General features: G+C 35.2%; 1 protein-coding gene, 1 long non-coding RNA gene and 2 other non-coding genes across 6 annotated transcripts; all 4 read right to left on the bottom strand.

The window, feature by feature from the left end:
• Positions 1-5,136: 5,136 nt before the first annotated feature.
• Positions 5,137-6,027, bottom strand: LOC128225987 (baculoviral IAP repeat-containing protein 7-like). The gene has a single exon (XM_052935880.1). The coding sequence runs from the start codon at positions 6,025-6,027 to the stop codon at positions 5,137-5,139; it is 891 nt and encodes a 296-aa protein (XP_052791840.1).
• A 4,350-nt stretch (positions 6,028-10,377) lies between these two features.
• On the bottom strand, positions 10,378-10,459 carry Trnal-uaa (transfer RNA leucine (anticodon UAA)). The gene has a single exon. It is a non-coding gene; the product is annotated as a tRNA-Leu (tRNA).
• A 148-nt stretch (positions 10,460-10,607) lies between these two features.
• On the bottom strand, positions 10,608-10,689 carry Trnal-caa (transfer RNA leucine (anticodon CAA)). The gene has a single exon. It is a non-coding gene; the product is annotated as a tRNA-Leu (tRNA).
• A 5,797-nt stretch (positions 10,690-16,486) lies between these two features.
• On the bottom strand, positions 16,487-20,877 carry LOC128228707 (uncharacterized). Of its 3 annotated transcripts, none has more exons than XR_008259970.1 (7): positions 20,795-20,877; positions 20,390-20,460; positions 19,911-19,999; positions 19,398-19,473; positions 18,166-18,242; positions 17,818-17,932; positions 16,487-16,615 (listed from the first exon to the last, which is right to left on the bottom strand). It is a non-coding gene; the product is annotated as an uncharacterized LOC128228707 (long non-coding RNA). The 3 variants fall into 3 exon arrangements; XR_008259971.1 differs by having other exon boundaries at positions 16,528-16,615; positions 17,828-17,932; XR_008259972.1 differs by lacking the exons at positions 17,818-17,932; positions 18,166-18,242 and having other exon boundaries at positions 16,552-16,615.
• Positions 20,878-21,491: the final 614 nt, after the last annotated feature.

Below are 21,491 nucleotides of genomic sequence, written 5' to 3'. Positions count from 1 at the left end.
GTCGTGCAGAAGAGATAACGATTATCGATGATTCGTCAGTAAGTGACTTTTTCTACGCACACAAAACACTGTCATTTGATATTGAAACGGTTTTGATTGACGAACATTCAAAAAAGATCATGGATAAAATCATTCAAATAAGTGTGATATTCCAAGAAGGAGAATCGATCAAAAGATGTATAGGAATAACGATCGGTAATGTGATCCAGGATTCGAACTATTATAATTTTGATGAAATTCTTAGGTTTTTCTCAAATGTGGAGATGCCGGTGTCTGAGGTGTATTGCGTCAGCTCAGAAAATGAACTGATCTTAAAGTTCATTGAAATTATACAAGAAGTAAACCCCGATTACTTGTGCGGGTATAATATCGTAGGCTATGATTTACCGATCCTCTTTCAAGCTTCAGATAGGCACAAGATTGATTTATTTGACGAGCTTTCCAGTTTCATACATTGGACATACGATAAGAAATCGGTAAAAGATGTTCTTAGCGATATTCAGAAAAATACGACAGCACAATGCTCTTCTGCGATGGAAAACAATCAACTTTTCCAATTGAGTTTGAACCTTTTTCCTGGCATGTTGTTAAACGATTTATTTCGATGTCACAAAGGTGAAAAACTTGATGAGTTGGCAAAGAGTGAATTGGGTATGGGAAAGGAAGATGTCTGTCATTCCGAAATAGCCAGTTATTTCTACGATAGCGTAAACAGTCGAAGTAAATTGTTAAGATACAATTTTAAAGATTCGTTATTATGTGGGGCGTTACTCAACACCAGTGACAACTTTTCTTCCTACAAGTTTTTCATTGCTGCTTCATATAATACCAAGATTCCACAGTCCGAATTTTTCGATATGAAGAAAACGCCACTTTTGACTCCAATGTTCTACTACGCTTATAAACGACACGGTATGTTACAGGACATGAAAATCAAGCCAAAATGGAAAAACGATCAGATTGTGATAAGAGAGCTTCTCATGTACTTCATATTTGAAGACAAAAGTGTACGACATCCAAAGACATATGAGATCATAGATAAATTTGATTCGGGAGAAATCAAAACCAAAACAGCAAACACGCAATTTGATTTCCACCAAAAGCTGGATTCTTGCCAAAGGTTAGATCTCTTTGAAGCGATCGACGTCTTGAAGCGACAATTTGAGGTGGTGAAACAAAAGAACAAAAAGCATGGCAAAACTTGTTATACTCTGACCCACTTGTTGCTTTACATTCGATATTTGAATGAACCGGTGGAATACTCTTATGATATCAGCTCTATCATTCAAGATTACTACAAAGTGAAAAAACTTGGAAGGTATGCACCGGTAGATGTTTCTAAGAGGGTCCCGAAAAGAAAGAATATCATGCAAAAGGAAAATGAGCTCACATTTTGTCTCGAGCATTTCATTTCCTATCTGGTTGGAAGAAATATTTCCTCGACACATACAATACATCAGTTGGCATTAGATTTTGTGAAAAAAGAACTGAAAAATACTAGATTAAAGGATGAAATAGCTCCCTTTGGAGTATATCTCAATGGGGGAATGAGTGATACATTGCAAAGAGAATTGAGATCTCTACTAACTAACTTGCGAGATGGAGTGGAGACGAGACGGTTTCGAGACAGATCAGCCCCAGAAACATTTTGTGAGGAATGTTTGGGTATTATCAGCAAAAACTTTTGTTAAAATTTGATGATATCAAAAGCCAATATGACGGAGCATTTGTCTACCTGCCAAACCCTGGAGTGGAATTAGAAAAGCCTGTGGCATGTTTGGACTTTTCTTCTATGTACCCTTCGATTGGCATCTGTTATAATGTAGGTCAAGAAACGATGCTTTCGAAAGCAACCATTTAAAAAACGGATTGCAGCCTGGTGACGACTATGAAACAGTAAACATATTTTCACGAGACGATTACAAAGCCGTAGACATTAAAAGTATTTCTAATGGGGAAGCTTCAAGAAATTTTGTCAATTTCATGACGCCTAAACATGCAAAATCTATACTCTGTCAGGTTTGGAAAGATCTTCTCACAAAACGGATGTACTATAAGAGTAAAATTGGGACATTCGCCAAGAGGAGGACAACAAACGAGTGAAAGAAATCAGCGACACATACAAAATTATTGCTAATTCACTTTACGGTCTTTTTCCAAACATGGGACATTGGAAAATTAGTGCCGCTGTCACTTCTGTAGGCCGCCAACATATTCAGAGTGTGGCTGCAGACATAAACAAAACTCACAGAAGCACAACTGTCTACGGAGATACTGATTCTGTCATGTTTCATTTTAATTATTCATCCCAAGAGCTTTGTAACATGTACCAAAGTGGCGAATTGCATTCTCTTGGTTGGATCAAGGAGGGAGACAATGAAGAAAAAACAAATATTCTGCAGATCATTACAAGCAGGGATGCATAATTACAGCTGCTATTTCAAAGCACATAGCGCATAAATTGAACCAGAGTTTTGTGGAAGAACCTGATAAAGCAATTTACAAACCACCTAGTAAGCTTGAGCACGAAAAGGTGATGTTGCCATTTGCTATATACCAGCAAAAGCATTACTTTGCTAGAATAATGGATACAACTGTAGAGAAAGAGTCATTCATAACGAAGGGTCTCGAGTACAAAAAACGGACGGTCTTGCAAGCAACTTACGAAGTCGAGAGTATGATGTTCAAAGATCTCTTACATCGAAATCCATGTACATGGAACACTTACAAACTCTGTCACGAAATAATATCGGATCTTATTACAGGAAAGATTGACTTAAACAAAATATCTTCTCGCAAGAAGATAACAGTTACCGGTTACAAACTCGAGAGTGATAAGAAAGACGCGGGTGTTCAGTTATTCAAGCGTATGAAGGCCAGAGGAGAAATTGTAGAGACGGGAGGTTTGGAAAAGATCAGTTTACGAGTCGTAAAAGTAGAAAACCATGAGGATAAATCAAGGGTCAAGTACGAAACAATAGAGTTTCTTCAGAAAAAGCAACGTCTCGGGGAAGACCTTCAACTGAACAAAAAAGAAATTTCAAAACAGATCCTAAACGAAGTCATCAAAATCATGAAAGTCCTTCATCCGACACAAACATTTGCCGAATTTCAAAATTTGAGGCATTTAAAAATTTCAGCTCAGCTACCGAGTTCAGAAATGTTTTCTAATTTCAAACGACCAGAGGAAGACAAAAAGAAGCATTTACCAATTATACAAAATAGAAAGGTTACAATGAATGATACACTCCTCAATCACTTTGACGTTGCTGCTAAGTTGAAGGCTAGGAAAAGAAAAGGAGACTCTTTGAAAGGCCAGTCGAAACAAAAAAAGTTAAAACAGACCGTGCTGCAGTTCTCTAGCTTGTAAATTCTAATATTTGTTGACAACGTGATTGTATTTATGAACAATAAAAATGATTATAGCACTGTTTGTGATTTCGGTTTTCATTCAACTTTCATTTGGTGGGAATTGCATCTGTTCGTTATATTGTAGTGAAGAAAATACAGTCGGTTTTGAATACAATGGACGTTGCTACTACATGCGTCATAAAATAGACCTAGCTGACTATAGATCTTCACCAGTTACTGAATTTCGCAATGAAACTGTATTACACTTATTCCAAATAGCTGCTGGGGAGTTCCGAGATAAATTTAATGTTAGTGTTGTATCGGTTCACTTTAAGAAGATGCAAAGACTAGGGGTACTGGGAAAACACTTTTATTTACCTTCTTATGACTTAAACCTTGTTCGATCTGCTGCAATAGATCTGCAGTCTAAAATCATATTTGATGAATATCCATATGTTGGCGTATTGACTTCGTATTCAAAATTCTACCCACTAATCGTTCTTTAGATTAACATAATTCAATAACGAATCTGAAATAAGTAATTAATTTCATATTTTTCATCAGTTAACAGGTATGAACAGATCACTGGAGTTTAAACAAAATGCCGTAAATATCTTGGCCGAAAGTAAACGTACTGTTGGATCAGTTGCGAGGGAACTGGGCATTCCACGAACAACTCTCTCATCTTGGGCGAGTAAAGCAAATGCACTACCGAAGCATGAACTTGTTTCGGGTCTGGAAAAGTATATATTTGAAAGAATTCAATGTGAAATGAGCAATAGTCAACAAATGACAAAATCAAAAATAAAAGAGATCGCACTGCTTACTGCTAATAAGCTAAACATTAAAACGTTTTCTGCATCAAGATCCTGGATTCAAAGATTTCGACAAAAGTATGCAGATCTTCTTGAAAATAAACACAAGGATCATACCTGTGTTCTGTGTAAAACAAACGATCATTTAATGGTGAAAGGGCACAAATGTGGACACTATTTTTGTTGCGAATCATGTCTCATGACATATCTTCAACATGTTGATAGTACAGAAAATAAACTGTTTCGCTGTCTGGTGTGTAACAGGCTAGATGTCGATATTCTAGGTGCTTTACCAAGTTTTGTTATAACAAAATCATAAATGTTTCAGTTTCTCATTATTTATTGACAAAAGTTTGTATAACTATGCATGTTGATCGTACTTTTTCATAAAAATATGTCATCCTTCAGTAATGCGCAATCAAACCGATGCGATATGGGCTATGTTTATCGTTACACGCAAGTGAAACATATATTTGTCAGCAATAAATGTTTTGAATATCAAATAATACGATGCATGCTAGGAATTCCGAATAACCTTCTGAGGAAATTGGAAATGAAACACGGCGATGATCGCAACAGCATAGGGTCCGATGTTTTTGACATCTGGTATCCAGTCGCCAGCCGATTTTGTAGTAACCAGATGCTAGGTCAACTGCTTGCCTTCGCTTGCTGGGTTTCGTTTCACAGAGATATTTTTCAACAGTTTAGAGATGAATTGCATTTAAATTTACATTCAATCATTCACGATGAAGATCTCTTATGGGCAGTATCAGAGGATATCAGAAAACATTTGAAGAAAAGATTTGGGAAAAACAATATAAAGCATAATCGATATAACAAAAACATTAAACAGTTATTCTCTGTATGGCGATTCTCTCCGACATTCAATCAGACACGACATTACTTCACTCCAAAATGAAATGAAAATAAAATATGAAACTTAAACAGTATTTTTGTTTTGTCGATACTATTAATGTTTTGATGTCATGTATACACCATCGTCATCCTTCTCAGAAAAATCAGCAAATTGACATTTGACTAAGCCCAATATATCTTTGCGACAAATAGGGCATTGACTGTTGGCGTGAGCACACTGTGGACAAGTTACAATATGCCCACAAGGAAGGAAGATCACATCGGCAAGACATTCAAGACAAATTTTGCAATTTTGCTTATCCTTCAGATTTTGATTTTCTTCTTGCAATGCTTCTAGATCAGTTTCTAGCCCATTTGATGGACTATCTTGGGATTGTTCAGTTACACAGCAAGAACCAGAACCAGCAGTATAGTTTATCGCCATACTTGGATCGTCTTCCATCTCCATCAGAATTGACATAAGATCGCTCGCTTGAAACTGCGAATTCGGACCTTCTCTTTCACTGTATATTCTAGCAGCTATGCGTATCCAATCCATGTGGTAACCAAACTCGGCCGCTGCTTCCATGGCTGTTTCTTGGCGTGAAATTGATGATTCCTGTTCATCGGATTGGTTTACCTTTTCATTTTGTTTTGATATGGATGGATGTTCACCCAGCCTTGCTTTTTCAACGTAATCTTTTCCCTTACAAATAACGATATGCGGACACGTTGGAAACCATCTCGCATGTTCATACATCGGATCATCACCGATCTCCCAATGTTTTAGTCCCCCGCCGCAATGGTAACAACGGACAGCATCACCCACACCTGAGTATACTAGGCCAGCAGATACTAACTCGTTCACGTCAATGTGACTAGCATCTGGCCACGGTGTTGATGATTCTGTGAAGGATTCCAATCGTTTTGTTGGTATTGCATAGTTTGGAAATTTTGGCTTCGTGGTGAAGATGCCCAGTGATGTAGGTGTTACCTTACTTGCCATATTTGCTTACTTATTTCGTAAAGTGTTCATTGACATCAGATATAGTTTAAAATGGTTTCATTATATTTGTGATCACGTGATTTTATATTTTGCGTATAAAAGGGTCTGAAACAGAACTCCAGTCATCATTTGCGTCTCAAACTCGAGCCAATATGTCGTCTCTGTTTACTCGTATAAGTAAAGGTCATTTTCTGGGAAAGGGTGGAAATGGAAAGGTGTTTGAGGCACATAGCAAGAACGGTGACAAGCAGCTTGTCGTAAAACAAGGTCGGTGGTGGAGTCAACATTGCGAAACCCCGCCAGAGATAGCTAACACTTGCCTTATGCAACAGATGGGCGTACGAGGTATCAACCACATGGTCGATTGTGAGATTTACCATGACAAGACCAAAATGGAGCGAGCAATTACAGCGTGGTATTTGAAAGAATGCCAATGGACCTATTTACCTATGTGGAAAAGTTTGATATCCCTGAACCTGTGGTGAAAGACATTATGTGGCAAATCATTGTGATTCTTTGTGAAATGGACAGCAAGTGCCAATTGATGCACATGGACATGAAAACCAGAGAATGTGTTGATAGATCCCGACACCATAGAAGTTCGCCTATGTGATTTAGAGTTTTGCGTGCCAACTGATGACGAGTGCATATCTTTGAAATCATATGAAGTTTCCACACCTGCCTATCGTGCTCCTGAGAGACAGTTCAAGGTATGCTTCCCTCGTAAGTCTACAGTCTGGTCACTGGGTATAATGGCCTATGAGATGTTACACGATGATGTTCCGTGGGAATCGTACGTCATTGAAAAAGGAGCTGCGCTTAAGTTTGGGACCAATGTTTCGGAACAGTATATCAACTTTGTTTTGGCATGCCTAGAGCCCATCCCCAGTGAAAGACCTGAAGTCTCAGCTCTACTACAACATCAATGGTTGTGTGACTGACGCATCACGATAGATGTATTTTGTGATAGTACCTTTCTGGTTTCAAACATATTAAACATAGCGTTGAAACTACAACTTCTTTTTATCTTTATTGTTCATGATAATTGTTCAGCAATTGTTCTCGAAAAAGCAAGCTTTCTTTTACAGCTAACTTTATCGCGGAAATTCGACAGAGCAATCTTTTTCAGCTAACTTTAACGTAGAAATCGACTGAGCTTTAATTGTTAGCTAACTTTATCGTGGAAATGCGCAAAAGCTTTAATTTTTAGCTAACTTTATCGTGGAAATGCGCAAAAGCTTTAATTTCTAGCTAAATTTATCGTGGAAATGCGCAAAAGCTTTAATTTCTAGCTAACTTTATCGTGGAAATGCGCAAAAGCTTTAATTTCTAGCTAACTTTATCGTGGAAATGCGCAAAAGCTTAATACAACCCGATATCGGCGATGAGTGCGTTTAGTCCCACGAGGGTGAAAATGAAAATGACGAATGTGAAAATTGAGAATGAAAATTGAGAATGAAAATTGAGAATGAAAATCGAAAATGAAAATTGAGAATGAAAATTGAGAATGAAAATTGAGAATGAAAATTGAAAATGAAAATTGAGAATGAAAATCGAAAATGAAAATTGAAAATGAAAATTGAAAATCATCAGAGAAAAAATGAGCGTCTTGGTATCAGATACAAAAACAAAGTAATTTATTTCAAGTTTTTATTTTTTATTTTGTGAAACAAGATAATTGTCACAATCAATCGAAAACTTCTTCAACCACGTCAGGGTTAGCCGGCCAAGATTGCAAGATTTTCAAATCGGTGGAAGAAACATGACAAACAATAGTTTCTCATTCGCACTTTTGGTGGCGTTTCATCAGCCTTACAATCATTACAGTACCACACATATCGAAAACAGTTTTGGCAGTAGCCAGCTGGAGGGAAAATGTTCAAAAGATCATGTCGTTGACAAGGTTCTAACGTAAAGACTCCAGCACAACACAATTGGCATTCCCAACAGAATGTTTTGAAATAATCATTGTACTGTAGTCCAGCAAACCCAACGATGTCAGTATATCGTTTTGCCATAGTAAGTGAAGTGTGAATAGTACAGTCACCGCTGTATGTTTTATATTGGTTTCAAATGCTCAAAAAGCATGTACATTATATCTCGAACTTGCATTCGTCAACTTTGCTAACCAATGTTAGAAATTTGAGCTAACTAGCGTATTGCGGTTGTCTACAGCATAGCTGTGTAAATAACGGGTAGTGTTTGAATGATTAACACAGTTCACCTTTCTATGTAAATGAAATAAACAGAAAGCAAAAATACAAATAATTGTTTATGATTTATTCATAAGATATTTTCCAACAATAGCCGATCCACAAATGTGACATTCGCTGCTGGTAATGGAGCATGACTGACAAGATAAATGTCCACATGGGATAAACACAATACACTTTTTGTTTGTAACACAACTTGTACAAATGTTTTTTTCGTCGATTTGTCGTTGCAACTCTGCTTCCCTGCTGAGAAGATTGCGCAAAAGGGATGTTAGTGGGTTTGTTTTACGCAAGATCTTGGATACCGATCGGATTTTGGATAAAATGTCAATTTCTTTCTCCCTGCCACAACGTTCTGATATTTTGTTCAACTCAATTTTGTAGTTTTTGAAGTCACGTTTAATTTCTCTGGCTAGTGGTAAAACTCTATTTGTTTTGTCTTGCTCGCTCATCTTGCTAGGAGGTTTTTCTGAAGAAGCTATCTTATGAAGTGATTTTACACTTTTACGAATTAATGGCAAAAGTTTTCTTAAGACGCCAGATACGTGTTTGCTGTTATTTACTACGATAGTTTTCATGTACAACACCTGAGTTTCACTGTGTTCCATACGATCTGCCAAATTGCTTATTAAGCTTAAAGTTGTGTTTGACATGTTTGATATCAACTGAATGAATGTATTAAATAATTGATGAATGAAACTCGAGTAATAAGAGCTTGAAATTATAATGCAATGAAAACACTGATTCGTTTTGTTTTCAACAATGATCATCATAATCTCATTTCATTGGATAAACACTTGTGCATTATAAAAGTTTAATCGTATGATATAAAAGCTCATATTCTATATTATGGGTATTCCTTAGCTGCAATACGTAGAGAGATGGCTAACGAATATAGATATAGCACATCTATTCCCCAGTATGAGAACAAGACAAACACACTACTTCAGAAATATCTCAAGTACTGTTCGAAAAATGTACCAACTCATGTTCGTACAAGTTTGACAAAGGAACTCGAATACCTTGGACAATGTTCGAAAGTACAGACAATCAACAATATGAATATGGTCGTTATGGCACATAGAAGGCAGAAAATAACATTAGAAAGAGAAATCAAATTTCTAAAACAAGAAGGCCAGCATTCTTCTAAAGCGATTCGAAAAACACAGCATCTGCTTAGAGAGCACAAGCGACACATACGGAAACTAAGGGAATTCTTCAACGAGTCACAAATGAAGTAGTCAAAAGCGATTTGAGCATCCCAGTTTGCAGAAGGGATTTGAACACCCCAGTTTGCAAGGAGGATTCGAACATCCCAGTTTGTAGAAGGGATTTGAGTTACCATTCCGATACTGATGATACTGGTGATAATGATGAGACACTGTCTGTGGCAATGAATTGGGGTGACGAACTTTTTGACCAGCCACCGAACGAAGAAACCCCCAGCGTATAACTTTTGAAAAATGTTCTGTTTCAATGAAACGTAAATTATGTAATGATTTCAAAATAAAACCTTTCATACCACTTATTTTTGCTTCTCGTTCTTTGATTATTATTTTGTCATACAAATTGTTGAATAACACATCGATAAATGGAAAATACCCGAAGACTAAAATCACAGCCTTTGATTTGAAAATAAAATAAAATCTGAACATGAAGTTATGTATCAGCAACTAAACAAATTTTCCAATATACTTAAGTTACAGTTATCATACGTTCCCAAATTGTTTATTTTGAAAACAATAACGTTTACGAGAAATATTTGATCTACTAAAAACCAGTATCTCATTCTTCTTAAAGGGAGGTAATGGCATTAATAACACCGTGAAGAAACAAAATTGAAAACAAGTACAGAGGAATATATTTTACAATTTATTCATAAATTTGATATTTTCCAATAACAACAGTTCTGCAAAAATAGCATTTACTAGTTTTAATTGAACATGCATGACAAGTCAAATGGCCACAAGGCGTAAACACAATACACTTTTTGTCCGTAACACAAATTTGACAAATGTTTTTTTTCATCGTTTTGTTGTTGCAACTCTTGTCGCGTTTCTTCTTTCATGCTGAGGTGATGCCAAATTACGAAATATCTTGGATACTAATCGCATGTCAGCCAAAATGCAAAATATATTAGTACGGGTGGGGTTCGAACCCACGCGGACATAGTCCATTGGAACTTAAGTCCAACGCCTTAACCACTCGGCCACCGTACTTGGTACAAATGAGATGAGAAGTGAAGATTATAAGAGCTTGAAATTATAATGCAAAGGCCATACGATCTGCCAAATTGCTCATGGATTCCTTACAAAACTTTGCAGTTACTCTTAGTCGAATGGACAATTGCCTTAAATGCAAAAGTATTAGTACGGGTGGGGTTCGAACCCACGCGGACAATGTCCATTGGAACTTGAGTCCAACGCCTTAACCACTCGGCCACCGTACTTGGTGCAAATGAGCTGAGAAGTGAAGATTATAAGAGCTTGAAATTGTAATACAAAGGAAACATGAGTTTTTTCTTATGTTTGAAGATTTTGAAAAATATGAGATGAAATTTAAAATTGCTTTCACGTGAAAGTGAAGTGAGCTTTGCAGTTTGAAGCATTTCAAAAGACGAAAGTCTTCATGATGCTTAAATTTTGTTTCACTCAATCGTTGCATAACTATTGAAAATTTCTCATATACAACTAATGCTTCTAATTTCAGTTTATGTTTTATTCAAAGTGTAAGCAGATAGCAAAGTACAAACATGCATAGCATACATAACATTGCAAACATATCAATATACATAATTATACACAATTGTTTTCATGAAATCAAACACAAGCAAATGTTTACAATTGTTATAATGTCAAACATTCAATGTGAAAAGTATTTTTGTCATGCAATGTGGTCACTCCCTGTTTTTCATCCAGACTTGTGACTGGCATTGGTCAGGTTACCCACGGCATCAGCGAGGTCGGAAAATGGTAACTCTGAGCCAGAAACCTATTTTCCTAGTGTCATACACTACGCAAAATCAGCACCCATTAGAGGCCTTCCAGGCGACCTTCTACAATTTGTTACACCTATAATGTAGAGTGCTGGACTACTCGGGTGTAACAAACGGGGTATTGCTGACTCGTTGTAGGCACAACGCCGAACTTATGGTCTCAGATACATGAATGGCTATACTGAAGCAAGAATCGAGTGCTACAGCCGCATAGATCGATCAGTGAACGATTGGAAATATGCGATCAACTTCAAGTACCCAAAACCACAAGCTAGGCTCGAAAACTCGTAGACTTATTTCTCTTTTGATCTAAGAGAAGGCTACAGAGTTCACTTTCAAACACACCTCTTAAGCACAAAGAGGCATATTTGCTCGCTTTACTTGCAGGCAGGAAATGCTAACTTTAATCTCAGAAAGCATTTCCTTTTATGTATCGCAACTTCTGAGCAAAGAAGCGATTGAAGTCTGAATTTTGAATTTTGAAAAAAACTGAGGCAACGCTAAAGGCAGTTACTCGACAGGGCACACTTAGGAATAAGCATCCGATTGCTTGTGTTTTCCTCTCTCTTTGTAAAGACTGTGTGGAGTGTCGGACCACAGCGATACATCGAGGTTGCCACTCCCTATTTTTCATTGCCTGTAGCGCGACATGATGACCATGAGCGGTTCCTAGTATTGGTACTGTACATCACCTTACACCAATACTAAGCTGGTCTAACGACACCTCCATACTCATGGTAGCCTCTCAAATTTTACTTTTGCCAAAAATGTTTTTGCGAAGTTGACAAAATCATTGCATTGCATCCAAGACCATAGCATATTGAGCAATGAGAAACAAATCTCGTCGAAGCTATACTTCTATGCTCATGCTACCAGACGCAAATAACAAATCACTTGCCAAAATCGCTTTTTGTATATGATCTAATGGCTATCACAGAGAATGATCGTATTCGTCAGGCGATGTCAAAGTGATCGACAACATGAGCTGGCCAGACTCAAGAGCGAAAAACTATGAGGTATCGCGACATACGGTTCTCATGTTCAAACCAGAAGGTCAAAAAACCTCTCAGATATTTTCTCTGTATCTCTGATGCACCAAGTTCATAGTGCGAGGAGAAATCTGAGAAGTTCAAACCCACTTTGGGCTCCCAGCAGACTAACAGCACTTCTGAGTTAAGAGCTTGCTACTGGAATGACGAATATTGAAAAATGTGGAGCTTATATACCCGATGGCCAAAATTAATGCGCATCGCATTATAATTGTGCATAAATGGTTAGGACTATTTTTTTTACCGTTTTTATTTATACGCTCATATGAAATAGTTCCAGAATTATCACTTGATTCCGCATTATTATTGTACAAATGGCTCGAGATTTTGAAATCTGTGAATGAAGTAGTTTTCTATGAAGATTATGTGAAATCAGTTTCAGTAAAATATCATTTTTTTCAAGTTTCATGGACTTGGTGGAATTTGTGCATATAGCTTATGATTATGAGATCTGTGAGATTTGCTGCAAATGTCGATTTGTTGAATTTGATCATTATGAAGATTTTATTTTTTTCGTGAAATCTTGTGTGAACGCCAGTTTCAGTAAAATATCATTTTTTTCAAGTTTCATGGACTTGGTGGAATTTGTGCATATAGCTTATGATTGTGAGATCTGTGAGATTTGCTGCAAATGTCGATTTGTTGAATTTGATCATTATGAAGATTTTATTTTTTTCATGAAATCTTGTGTGAACGCCAGTTTCAGTAAAATATCAATTTTTCATGTTTCATGAACTTGGTGTTTTTTGTGCATATAGCTTATGATTGTGAGATCTGAGAGATTTGCTGCAAATGTAGATTTGTTGAATTTGATCATTATGAAGATTTTATTTTTTTCATGAAATCTTGTGTGAACGCCAGTTTCAGTAAGATACCAATTTTTCATGTTTCATCGACTTAGCTGCATTTTTTTGTGCATATGGCTTATGATTGTGAGATCTGTAATTTTTTGAGAGATTTGCATGAGCCTTTAATTTTTCAACATTATGAAGATTTGATTTTTTTCATGAAATCTTGTGTGAATGCCAGCCTCAGAAAGATATCAATTTTTCATGTTTCATCGACTTAGCTGCATTTTTTTGTGCATATGGCTTATGATTGTGAGATTTGTAATTTTTTGAGAGATTTGCATGAGCCTATAATTTTTTGAATAAATGAAACCTATAATTTTCAACACTATGAAGATTTGATTTTTTTTTTCATGAGATCTTGTGTGAACGCCAGTTTCACTAAGATACCAATTTTTCATGTTTCATGGACTTGATGCTGCATTTTTGTGCATATGGCTTATGATTGTGAAATTTGTAATTTTTGAGAGATTTGCATGAGCCTATAATTTTTTGAGAGATTTGCATGAGCCTATAATTTTTTGAATAAATGAAGCCTATACAATTTTTTTGAAATCTTGAGATCCCGCGTTAATTTCTACATTTTCAACAATATGAAGATTTTATTTTTTTTCTCATGAAAACTGGTGTGAACGCTAGTTTTCAGAGCACAAATGTTGAAGGTATGGCTTATGATTGTGAGATTTGTAATTTTTTTGAGAGATTTGTATGAGCCTATAATTTTTCAACAATATGAAGATTTGATTTTTTTCATGAGACATTGTGTGAACGCCAGTCTCAGAAAGATATCAATTTTTCATGTTTCATGGACTTAGCTGCATGTTTTGTGCATATGGCTTATGATTGTGAGATCTGTGAGATTTGCATGTGCCTATAATTTTTTGATTTGCATGAGCCTATAATTTTTTGGGTAAATGAAGCCTATAATTTTTTTTGAAATCTTGAGATCACGCGTTAATTTCTAGATTTTCAACAATATGAAGATTTTAAATTTTTTCTCATGAAAACTGGTGGGAACGCTAGTTTCAGAGCACAAATGTTGAAGGTTTTGAAATCTGAGTGTTTGAGTGAGTTTTATGAAGCCTATAATTTTTGAAGAATGTAGCCTATAGTTCGATTTTTGAAATCTTGAGATCCAACGTTAATTTCTAGATTTTCAAAATATTCGAATGTTCAGACCATAGAATTGTCATTCAGAGTTCTTATGATGTATGATTGTTGATATCATGAAGATTTTAACTTTTTCGTGAAATCTTGTGTGAACGCCAGTGTCAGTAAATTATCAATTTTTCAGGTTCATGGACGTGGGTCCACATTATTGAAATTTGTTATTTTTTTGAAGGAGTTGCATGAGCCTATAATTTTGAATAAATGGAGCCTATAATTTTTTTATGAAATCTTTAGATCCCTCGTTAATTTCTAGATTTTGAACATTATGAAGATTTTTTTTTTTTTTTCATGAAATATTGTGTGAAATAAAGCCTATAGTTCGTTTTTTTGAAATCTTGAGATCCTCGTCAACTTTTAGATTTTCACAATTGTTCACAATTTTTCACAATTTTCGATGCATATTTTTTGTTGAGAGCATGAAATTATAATTCACAGTTGCATTATTTTTGTACATATGGCTAATGATTGTGATATCTCAATTGTTTGAAAATAAAAAAAGAAGCTTTTTCATACAATCTCATGGTTGATTTTTTAAATTTCAACACAGCAGAATTTGTGAATTTGCTGTTCATGTTTTGCATTATTTTTGTACATCTGAGTATTTTTTTTGAAAAATGAAAAATGCTGCTGACAAAATGTTGAAATGTTGAATGTTTGTGTGATATGTGTATTTCGAGCCATTTTTTGAAGTATAACGCCAGTGGCTGTTATCTTCAAACATTAAAAGGGAAACCTAATTTTCATCGTAATCCTATTATGTGGTCCTAACCTAGTTTTATTTGTTCACAAATTTGAAAAATAAAGGCAACGCCAAAGGCAGTTACTCGACAAGGCACACTTAGGAAGAAGCATCCGATTGCCTATATTTCCCCTCTCATTGTAAAGACTGTGTGGAGTGTCGGACCACGGCAATACAAAGAGGTTGCCACTCCCTATTTTTCATTGCCTGTAGCGTGACATGGTGAACATGAGCGGTTCCTAGTATTGGCACTGTACACCACCTTACACCAATACTAAGCTGGTCTAACGACACCTCCATACTCATGCTAGCCTTTAAATTACTTTTGCCAAATCATTTTGCTGAACGAAAACATTGCCATATATCAATGTTCGGTCGTTCAAGAGGAATATTTGTGATGAATGAAGTTTTGCACTTCGAAACCAAACTAAGAATGCAATGAGCCTAGTACATTCACTTGTATTTCACAACGCATCTACATTCTAACATTTTTTTTAAAAAGTGCTTGATCTTGCAATATTGATTTCAATTTTCATTCAAGCTGAACTTTATAGACATTGACAAAACAACAGGCTTGCATCTTAAACCGCCGCATAAAGGACAGCGAGAAACGAATCTCGTCGACCCATGCTGGCACGAGCAAACAAATCATTTTGTCAACAGCATTTCACAACGCATCTACATTCTAACATTTTTTTTTTTAAAAAGTGCTTGATCTTGCAATATTGATTTCAATTTTCATTCAAGCTGAACTTTATAGACATTGACAAAACAACAGGCTTGCATCCTAAACCGCCGCATAAAGGACAGTGAGAAACGAATCTCGTCGACCCATGCTGGCACGAGCAAACAAATCATTTTGTCAACAGCATTTCACAAAAATGACACATTTTAAAATGCAGTGCAAATTTTGCTCTTGTACACACTATCAAAATGTTTACCATTTTACCAAGTTATGTTCCAACCAATATCGTAATCAATATGACAAGACCAAAGCTTAATAAATTTATGAATTACAAGCAGTATTACTGCTAAAATTTTGTTCAATCACAAATGTTCCTCGGTTTCAGCCGTGACCAAGTCTGGCTGTTTCTCATAAAAAAATATAGTGAAAAACCGTTTGACTGTGGTTTCATTGAAAAAAATCGACAGACCAAAATGTAACCAATTTTATGAAAAAAATGTGTTATCTTTCGTGAACAATACTTTGGATGGCCAAAAAAAATAACAACAGTACTCACAATAGCAAACAAGACCCGCGTTACTGGGGTAAGCAAGACAGCACAAACATTAAAAGCAAACAGATAAATCAGTATTTCTCCATTTGATTTTCATTTTTTGAAATGATTTACTGTATGATAAATTTTCAATGTTCATGTAAAACACGAAATACAAGTGTTGGAGAATTACTGATAAACAAAAAGCAACGGTACAAAGCACATATAATACAAACAATATTTTAAAACGAACAAGTGTGGATAGGTATCTTTTTTCAAATAAACAATGACAATTCAAATAGATCGACGAATTCTGTCTGCTGTCTTCTGTCGGATCCCCTGTGTATGGCATCTCATCTGAAAAAATGAAATGAAACGTGTAAAAGACGAAACATTCTTACATACAATAGCACATTAATGTTTACTCTGGTAAATTTTGGTTTCATTTATAACATTGGATTTTTACAAAAATGATAAATGCTTAATTTCAAAACATATTAACCATTCTCTCAGTTTTGATTTACAAATGACAGAGCAGTACACTAACAACGTGCTTAAAATTATGATTTTTTTGACAACTTTTCATTTTTTTCAAAATTTTTGACTTTGGATTTTCACCATAGCGCATTCGTTTTTTAGCTATATACTTACCAAAGCGCATTTGCGTTTAAGCGATGTAGTTTTTTCACGCTGAGTACCCCCCTTATGAAACTTTTTTTACATTGAATTTAGAACGATTTATTTGAATCTCAAAATTAAGCACACAAAGTGACGATGTACAAATATTTTGGGATGACGAGATTTTGGCTCGCTCGCCCGACCAAACTAAAAGACATATAGATATACTTTATGTCTTTCAGTTGGGCTGGGCGAGGTAACCAAAAAGCTCGTCACCCTAAATTATTTGTACATCGTCACCTGGTTTGCTTAAATTTGTGAGTCGATTTGTCATAAAAAGAGTAAAATGTATGATAAGATGCTTAGCATCTTCAAATAATTTGACATTCATCTTTTGGTTTGACAAATAATAAAGTGAAATGTATGATAAACTGCTTAGCATCTGTAAATAATTTGACGTTCATCTTTTGGTTTGACAAATAATAGAGTGAAATGTTTGATAAATGCTCAGTGTCATGAATCGATTTGACACTTAGCATTTGGTTTGACAACTGAAAGAATTATTTATTTGCGATTGTGTACTAGAAGAATTTGCATTGTATGACTATTTCTAAATGTCATGAACAAATAATGTCATATGGTTTGACAAAAAAGTAGATTGAAATACCATTCATTTGTGATGTTTTACACTTGTGAAATGCAGATCGAATGCAATTATTTTTGTGCATATTTAATATGTAACGCATACTTATATCATTAGAAAACTTGAAACCTACAGCAATTTATGATCTGTACAATGGAGAGACTTAATCGCAAAATTAAAAGAATTGCCATTCTTGAGGCTAGACTTGCTGTACTCAAAACAGAGTTACAGTCAGAACTGGAGCAGCTGAACAACTCCAATGACATGACAATGAACTATGGTTCAAAAACATTATCACCTGTACAAACCGAGGTTGAAGACTGGGGTGACTGCGTAAGGACTTCAGAAATCATCAGCGAGGAGGACTGGGAATCTGAAGCAAACAGGCAGCCATTCACTCTTGGTGGGACATTCTGCAAAACGAGAAAATCTACAAACTGGGAAAACAGATGCCCTGTTTGTTTCTCAAAAAACTGTGGACATAAAGTGAACAGATGTTTGTTCAGAGAAGCCGCAACTCAGTGATTTAATATTCTACATTATTGTTGTATGTACCATATAATACTGGATGAACAAGTTCAAAAACTGTTTATCATATACTACTGGATAAACAAGTTAAAAAATAAATAAGCACTTTGTATTTTACCTCGTGTTGTTTTACTTCAATGTCCCGAAACCATTTAAACGAACAACTTCCACTGAGGTCAGACCAGCCATACAGAGCTGAAAAAACAAAACATTTCTGTTGAAAAATGAAAACATCAATGAGTAAAATAAGAACAATACTTGTTCAATTTGTTTGCCACCAAAAACATGAATCTTAAATGATCTTGTTTTTCCCTGCCAGATGATATACAATAAAACTTAACAATATAAGCTTTAACTCACTAATTTTCATTTACTAAATATGAACACTGGCTAATTAACTTCTATTAAGTCTTTGACCACCAAAGAATATTTGCAGTGAGTTGTAAATGCTTAGTCTCAAAACATATTAACCATTCTCTCAGTTTTGATTTACAAATGACAGAGCAGTACACTAACAACGTGCTTAAAATTATGATTTTTTTGACAACTTTTCAATTTTTTCAAAATTTTTGACTTTGGATTTTCACCATAGCGCATTCGCTTTTTAGCTATATACCTACCAAAGCGCATTTGCGTTTAAGCGATGTAGTTTTTTCACGCTGAGTACCCCCCTTATGAAACTTTTTTTTACATTGAATTTAGAACGATTTATTTGAATCTCAAAATTAAGCACACAAAGTGACGATGTACAAATATTTTGGGATGACGAGATTTTGGCTCGCTCGCCCGACCAAACTAAAAGACATATAGATATACTTTAAGTCTTTTAGTTGGGCTGGGCGAGGTAACCAAAAAGCTCGTCATCCCAAAATATTTGTACATCGTCACCTGGTTTGCTTAAATTTGTGAGTCGATTTGTCATAAAAAGAGTAAAATGTATGATAAGATGCTTAGCATCTTCAAATAATTTGACATTCATCTTTTGGTTTGACAAATAATAAAGTGAAATGTATGATAAACTGCTAAGCATGTGTAAATAATTTGACATTCATCTTTCGGTTTGACAAATAATATAGTGAAATGTATGACACATGCTAAATATCATGAATGGATTTGACACTTAGCATTTGGTTTGACAACTGAAAGAGTGAAATGTATGACAAATGCTAAATGTCACGAATCTGACACATAGCTGTAATTTTGCTACCATTATGTGAAATATGTACAAAGAGCAAAATCAAATCATGTTGGTTCAGTGTTTCAGTAAATTAAAGTACCAAGATGAGTTAACTTTACTGTTCATTGTAACTTTGAGATTTGTTTCTGATGAAATTTGGTGAAATTACTTACTTGTTATTGACAGAGCAGAACACACTGCATATTGGGTGAGCTTCAGGTTATATAGGCTAGGTTACTCCTCACAACTCTGAAACAAAACATTTTATTAACAAAACTGCACATATTGCTTGTTAGTTTTTTACTTTTTTCATTCCATTAAAAGCATGGCTAAGTGCACATTTCATCCACATCAACAATGTTGAAATAATCCTGAAAACAAAATACTTCCTACATACAAACAGAAACAGAAAAACTGTTCACATGCAGAAGGTATTATGTTCCCAACATTTCTTATCATTCACAAACAGGAACAAAATTATGCATTTATGGCATTGGTAGATATCAAACACAAACTGAAAATTTATCTAATAGCAGTTCAATGTAATAAATCAAACACAGTGTCTGTTATTAGATAAATTATCAGTTTATAAAAATTATTCCAAGCATATTTCCAAACAGACTAAGCACTGAGATTATGATATGACAGTTCAATTCATGGAATTAATTTTCAGCGATTTTACTTACTTGTAAATGTACTTTCTTGGGTACTGCCTTCAACCATTTTGATCACCAGCTTTCTGACACACAGGACGACTGCATCTGAACTGCCGTCTCTGGTTTAAAAAAATAATTTTCAACATATTTTTCAAACAAAGAAATAGAAGAAGATATTTATCAATCTTGCATGATTTGTCATTTCTTATTTCTGTCAGTTTGGTCCCTAAACAAAGTTAAAATCATTCAAAATATGACATAAACAAGACAAGAGATATGAATTAACACCGCTTACTATGTTTTTCAACATATCTAGCCGAGAATTAAAGTTTCTAAAATCGGCTTCGAGAATGTTCGAAACATTCTAAAACGATCTGGGAGCAATTTCTTTTGACATAAGTTTTTACGGAATTCAATGCACACATCGACAAAACTTGTTGGTAATATGATACATCATATATTTAGACACAATTTCTCATAAAACTTTTAAGCATGCATGTCATACTTACCGCAGGAAAGCTGGAAATACGACCTTCACAATTTATTTTTCAAGATGGCCGACCAGCGCACAGCGAGAACTCTGCAATATGACGTCATACATATCACGTCATATCATTCCATGAATTGCATTATTTATTTATTTTTTAAACTTTTACGAAAATAAAGAAAATACACTCATTAAAAATAATTTAAAATTATCTTAATCATGTATTATGTATCGTTTTATGAATTAAACAATAGTGAAAAAAAAAGTTTGTTCATTTTCAGAAAAAACGAAATCGAAAGTAGAAATATTTTCTGAAATTGGAAATGTTTAAAACCTCGTAAAATCATTTATATCTCTTGTATATGCATAAACCCGGCTTGATTCAATCGCGAACACATTATAGAAACTATAACTACCAAGGTCGTACCTTCAAACACAGAAAATATCCCAAATTTTACACACAAAGAGTATTGTTTACATGGTTCAACCGTATCCAAGTGAATACGACAGACAACACTTTCCCTTATAATAATCAGCTGAGAGCTGCTGCTGAACGGTCAATTTTGTACTGAAAATCGTAACATTATTCTGTGATTGTTTTACTTTATTTCATGTTTTATTTTGCTTAAGTATCGTACTTTGTAGCATTTTACGATACATTCTGTGTATCTTTGAGGAGTTATGCATAGCGATTTGCACATATATATATGACCATATGACCATTACTCGTTTGATAACTATGTGCAAGCATAGTTGTTCTTGAAGCTTAAGTGATCCCAACTAGATTACTATAGATAAACACAATAAAACACGAACAGTTCATACATTTTATTTTGTTACTATTCATTGTCTGTTCATCACTCAATTTATTGTTAAAACTGTTTTGGCACAAATTGCCTCCCACGCCTGGCGAAGAACTGGCGAAGTGCTTCGTGATTCTCATTTCTCTCTAAGTCTCTGCTACTGAGCTTTTCAACAACTTTGTAAGTTTTGTCAACACTCGACGAGTCTTCTTGCACCAAACACACCAAACAGGGGTACAGTTCAGGGCACTGATGGCTTGGGGCTCTCTGTTCTGCTTTCTGTTCAGCCTCTCCGTTTTTGAAACAAATCAAACACGGATA

Source organism: Mya arenaria, chromosome 3 (assembly GCF_026914265.1).
Source record: "Mya arenaria isolate MELC-2E11 chromosome 3, ASM2691426v1".
In the NCBI taxonomy this organism is placed as follows: Eukaryota; Metazoa; Mollusca; class Bivalvia; order Myida; family Myidae; genus Mya; species Mya arenaria.
This window is presented reverse-complemented; position numbering and strand designations above follow the sequence as displayed.

Excerpts from the sequence above, each read along its gene's own strand:
- LOC128225987 (XM_052935880.1), bottom strand. The coding sequence starts at position 6,027 with ATGGCAAGTAAGGTAACACCTACATCACTGGGCATCTTCACCACGAAG.